Below are 6,000 nucleotides of genomic sequence, written 5' to 3'. Positions count from 1 at the left end.
AGCCCACTTCTTTGGATGCATGGAATGGAACATATATTGAGGAGATATATATACACATACAGAGAGCATGAAAAGGTGGGAGTTGTCTTACCAACTCTGAGAGGCCAATTAAGTAAGGAAAAAAAACTTTTGAAGTGATAATCAAGATAGCCCAGTACAGACAGTTTGATAAGTGTGAGAATACTTACAAGGGGACATAGATTCAATGTTTGTAATGGCTCAGCCATTCCCAGTCCTTATTCAAACCTAAGTTGATTGTATCTAGTTTGCATATCAATTCCAGCTCAGCAGTTTCTTGTTGGAGTCTGTTTTTGAAGCTTTTCTGTTGCAAAATTGTCACCCGCAGGTCTGTCATTGAATGACTAGACAGGTTAAAGTGTTCTCCTACTGGTTTTTGAGTCTTAGGGTATGGCTACACTTGCAGGTGTGCAGCGCTGGGAGTTACAGCTGTCTTTGTACAGCTGTGTAGGGAAAGCGCTGGTGTGTGGCCACACTCACAGCTACCAGCGCTGCAGTGTGGCCACATTTGCAGCATTTGCAGCGCTGTTGGGAGTGATGCATTATGGGCAGCTATCCCAGCGTTCAAGTGGCAGTAACGTGCTTTTCAAAAGAGTGGGGTGGGGTAGAGTGTGACAGGGAGCGGGGGAGAGAGAGAGAGTGTGGATTTTTGGAGCCGACACTGTGTATCAGCTCCCTGCCTTGCAAAATCTGAAAATTTCCCCGACCCCTCATTTACTCTTAACTGCAAACAGCCTGCAGACCAGATAAGCAGCTGCTCCAACGGACTCCCTTTCTCCCCCCCCCCCCCGCCCCTGCTGTTTCTCTCCTCAAGCAAACACTCATCCCCCTGCCTGCCTCATTCACAGCAAGGTAGTGGGTTATCTCAATTGATTGTTCACAGTCAGTTACAGATTGATCACAGCAAACAGGAGCTGTGTTTGTTTTTTAGATAAGCAGCTCCCAGAGCCCCGAGTTCACAACAAAACAAAGAGAGTAATTTAGTTAAAAGCATTCTGAGATATCTCCTAATACCCTGGAGGCCAATAACAGTGCTGGTGTGTGGCCACACTTGACGAGCAGTGCTGCAGCACCAGAGCTGCAATCATTATACCCCAAGCAGACCCAGGTGTACAGCCAGCGCTGCAGCCAGGGAGTTGCAGCGCTGGATGTGCCCTGCAGGTGTGGACAGTTACTAATTGCAGCGCTGGAAAGCCTCCACCAGCGCTGCAACTCTCAAGTGTAGCCATACCCTCATGATTCCTGATGTCAGACTTGTGTCCATTAATTCTTTTGCGTAGAGACTGTCCAGTTTGGCCAATGTACATGGCAGAGGGGCATTGCTGGCACATATCACATTGGTAGATGTGCAGGTGAATGAGCCCCTGATGGTGTGGCTGATGTGATTAGGTCCTATGATGATGGCACTTGAATAGATATGTGGACAGAGTTGGCATCGGGCTTTGTTGCAAGGATAGGTTCCTGGGTTAGTGTTTTTGTTCAGTGATGTGTGGTTGCTGGTGAGTATTTGCTTCAGGTTGGGGGGTTGTCTGTAAGCGAGGACAGGTCTGTCCCCCAAGATCTGTGAGAGTTAGGGATCATCTTTCAGGATAGGTTGTAGACTGGACTGCACTCTGCTTTCCACAATATTCCTCCCCTCCCCCCACACTCCCAACAGTATCCCCCTTCCCTCTGGCCATGCCACCTCCATTAATACCCCCGTGCTGAAGCCGACAGATAGATCACTGCGGGTTCACCAGTCCTGCTCCGAGGACGCGGAGGTGGTTCATTGGTATGAGATTGTCAGCCTTCGAACTGTGGTGGTGTCAACTCTCCATGAACCATCTGTGGTTCACGGGGTGGGGCTGCAGCAGAAGGAAGGGAGCTGTTCTTCTAGTGGCCCTTCAACTACCAGGTCCCTTCTCCTTCTGCTCCTTCCTAGCTTGACAGGGGCAGGAGAGTTGGTAGCCAGGAGTGGTGAGGAATGCAGCGGTCACCAGCTCCCCTCCTGCTGCTCCTGCCCCAGCTGGTCATTTGCTCAGTTGCAGAGCAGAGCTACAGCCAGGGCATTGCTGGGCAATTGCAGGGCTGGGGGAGGGGATACTATAGAGGGCTATAGCTGGAGGGAAGGAGGCAGAGATTGAGTGTTTTGTCCGGGAGTCCAGCTAAGGACCTGTGGAGCTGGAGTGGGAGAGGTATTTCTGGGGATGGTGATGGGAGGGAATAATGGGCACCAGGGTGGGGGTTTAGGGTGTAAGGCTGAGAGGACGGGGCACTTCAGGAGAGCAGGGAAATACCATGGGAGTTCTTGGGGAAGGGAGATACTGAGGTGCAGAGGGGGCAGTCTCACCTGGTGAACTCAGGTGGTTTGCTGCCTGAACGAGTGGGCAGAGCGAAGCACTGCTCCAGCTGACACAGCCCACGCTTTGGGCCAGCACGTTGCATCCACACTGGCCCTCGGTCAACAGAGCCTGCACTGACTGGGGCCGTTGGGGGTTACCCTACAGGGCTAACTAGCACTAGTTGTTGGCCCACTGATAGTTATATGGCTGCCAGGGGTATTTCAATTGGCTGAGGGGAAAAAATGCTGTTTATCCCTGCAAATGCCTCCAGTATGGCGCAGGCACTGCCTCTGAGAGGGTGTGAAGCGAGCGACCTCTCTGGAGGGGAGGCAGAATCTAGGCCTCAGTGAAAGACTGTTTATCAAATGCTTTGAGCTCCTGAGCTGATGAAAGTCGCTGTGGTAGCCAGGCCAAAGCATTATTTTTTTGATAATTTATTATTAGACTGTATAAGAAGTTTTGTCCCAATGTCCTAGTGTGCTTGAGCAGGTATGGCACTATATGACACAGCCCTTTGTTATGTTATAATGGAAAGCAAAAATAATAGTATAAAAAGCAAAGGATTTCTTCTCAAGCATCTCTGCAGTTAGCGACCGTTTGCTTTCACTAGTCTGCTATTGATCCTCCAGGATAAATACAGTCTCGCACTGTGTTTGCTATGGTCTGTGCCACAGAAGGCCAGGGTAGCTCATTTCTTTTAGCTTTTCTTTACCTGTGTTTTGTGGCTAAATGCAGCCCTCAATGTTCAAGAAAGCAGGCAGGGCTTTTATTGTGAAAAGAGCCTCTTCAAATTAACTGGCATTCCCCCCACACACTTCTCTTCTCCCCTCCCCACAGGGAGGTGGGTCTGGGCTGCCGGGCTGCTACACACTTTAAAACTAGCAGTTGAAGTTTGCCAGTTGTACACTGTGGATATGCACTAGCTGCTGAAGCGCATTTGCGCCCATAGTACCAGATTATACTCCTCACATTCGTGCACCCGTCCAGCACACGGCTAAGAACAGTTCCAGCAAGGAAAAAATAGCGCACACCGGACCCTTCTGTAAAGTTTGATGACAACTTACCAGCAAGGATTTATGAAAACTAAACACCCTTTGGAATAATGAGCAGGAGGTTGAAATTGCAAAGAGCCCCAGCTGAGCTGTGCATATTGGTTGGGATAGGCACCCTGGAGTGACAACATCTGGTTGTAATTAAAAAGGAGATAAAAATGGGGAGAGACATTGATTAGTAGCTGAAGGGTTTTTTTTTTTTGTTTTCTTTTTAAAGTGGTTTCTCCTGCAAAGGCAGTGCAAAAGCCCTACAAGTGGACTATGCCTAAGAACCACAGGGTTTAGTTTCTGAAAAGGACAAGACTACAGTGTGCAGTGTCTTCTGCAGAAGATGAACATAGAAGGTGACTAAGGGAGAAGAGGAGGAGCCCCTCTGCCTGCACTGCAAAGATATGGTATGATTTACACACTTTACGGCAAAGCTCGTGGTGTAAAAAGGTGTTTGGGCTGTTAAGAGGCATTAGCCATTCAGGATAGTCAGAGAATCAACCTGGCAGTCATTTCATTGTCCAAGATGGTACTGAGAAAATTGGGCTTAGACCTGTTCAGATGGTTTGGTGCACAGGTAGGCAAACAAGAAGCTCATCTGCCCCCTATTAAATAAGTGTTGTCTGGATTCATTCTTTATAATATTATGACTGGACAATCAAGAAACTGCAAAGAGACTTTGAAATACAATTCCCCAGAGGTCAGTGGATAATGCTAGTCTGGTCTGTCTGGTTATTCAGAAGCATGCTTGTGCCAGTTTGCTCTGTAGGTCAGCTAGGTGAAACAGGGCGCATTTGAGCACAGAGGGTTTAAAAAAAAATAAGTGTATAAAGAAATAAACTATACAATCTCTAGTGACATAGTAATAAATAATGAACTGAATAATTGTTGGCTACACAGACTCAAAGGGGGCGGATAATGAGCCTGGATAGCGAATAGTGGAACTCTGCTACCATTATCATCAGTCTGTACAAACTGATGAAAGGAGTGGGAAAAGAAATCTAAAATGAAACTCCTAAGGTCACTCAATCAGCTAGTTTGCTGGCTTTTCCCTCTCCAAACTTCCAATCAGAACCCCTCATGATCTTCTTTTTCTTTCTCCCAATCTGATGTGCCTAACTGAAAGGGTGGGGCAAACTTAGAGCCATGTTAAAATACAGAATTCCTGTGGTGGAATGGTCTATCATTGTGTTTTGTCTGTTTTCACAACCAGGACACACCGTTTTCATTATAGTTTGACAAAAAAATGGTAATTTGGCTGCATAAAAAGTGCAAAACTGAGAAATGTCACACAATAAACCCAACTTTTCTACAAATGGTCCTGTTTTAACATGAGGATCTCCTGAAAACCAGGCTGGTTTAAACTTGCACAATCAAAAAGCTCAGATTTGTGGCAAATATTTTGTCACCCACTAGTACAAACATGTGAGCCTGATGTGGAATGAATCCAGGTATCTTTCTCCTTCCGGTATTGGGTTTCTCAAGGTATTTGTGGTTCCTGTAAAACCTGCTACTTGTAGAGATGCCCAGCACACATGATAGAACATGTCAATTGCCGAAGTCTTAGACTCCCTGTCCACTGCATGGATTTGTAAACTATTATAAATCAAACCCTTCGTTCCTGTTCTGCCAGTCAACACCATTTATTTCCAACTAGCTTAAAGGCATCACAGGATGGCGCTGATGGTAAGAGTGCCTTAAAAACCCTGGCACTAGCTAGCCAGTGAGTAGAGAATTATATAATCAATAGCTATGCAAGAGTCTTTTGGAGATCAAGAATGCAGAGCTTTATGTTTTTAAGGTGAGAGAACAATAGGACTTCAAAAAATGTGCAGTATTGCCCAGTTGTGCATTGACAAGTGCGCATACTGAATAAACCCATTCAGTTCATGGTGGAGCTGCACAGAACTACTGCTGTGGTATCATCCGTGTCGCTGAATGTTTTTGGGTAGTAGAGAACACAGCTGTGAATCTGACCGGTTCTGTTATCTTCAGCACCCAATAGGTGATGCTCTTAAGGTCTGATTCTGCAAACTCTTGGGCATATGAGTAGTCCCACTTTTAGCCGTGACAAATCACATGAGTAAAGTGACTCATTTGTGTAAGGGATGGCAGGACCAGGCCCGCCATCATGAATGAGCCAGATGGGAAAGTTCTGCATGGTAACAAGCCAGGATTGGGTACTGATTTCTCATTTTTTAACGGGTGAGATGTTCAGGATTGTCAGCCCTGGAAATGCTGTGTGCCAAAGAGAAGAGCCTCATGCACAACATGGGGACAGATATCACTGATCTGTCCAGGCGATATATTCAGATACACCCACAACTGTTTATTTTATCAGTTAAGGGTTGTGTCTTGGAACCTGAAATGAAAAAAAAAAAAAAGGCAACCTACTTTCCCCTAACAACAGGATTTCTCCAGTGGCAGTACAGTCCTGTCTTATGCATTAGTCTAGAGGGTTGTTATTTTTTTTTTAATATAAAGCAAATAGCAACCCGCACCCCCACCATGAGGAATATGGATCAGTCTGTTTCCACTCCTTCCCTGTAATCTCACAGGTGTTGGTGGTGGGTGTTACAATGCAGAATTTTCCCATCTGGATCATTCATGATGGAGGCCCA

At 46.4% G+C, this 6,000-nt stretch overlaps 1 protein-coding gene across 1 annotated transcript in view; it reads left to right on the top strand.

The window, feature by feature from the left end:
• Positions 1-3,190: 3,190 nt before the first annotated feature.
• GASK1A (golgi associated kinase 1A) overlaps positions 3,191-6,000 on the top strand; it is a 54,633-nt gene continuing 51,823 nt past the window's right edge. The window contains exon 1 of the mRNA XM_039521385.1: positions 3,191-3,786. Coding sequence (XP_039377319.1) covers positions 3,784-3,786 — 3 coding nt within the window. The 5' untranslated portion in view covers positions 3,191-3,783. The remainder of the gene's footprint in view (positions 3,787-6,000) is intronic.

The sequence above is a fragment of the Mauremys reevesii genome, linkage group 2 (genome assembly GCF_016161935.1).
Source record: "Mauremys reevesii isolate NIE-2019 linkage group 2, ASM1616193v1, whole genome shotgun sequence".
Classification (NCBI taxonomy): domain Eukaryota; kingdom Metazoa; phylum Chordata; order Testudines; family Geoemydidae; genus Mauremys; species Mauremys reevesii.
The sequence above is the reverse complement of the archived record's forward strand: the minus strand, read 5'-3'. Positions and strand labels throughout refer to the sequence as shown.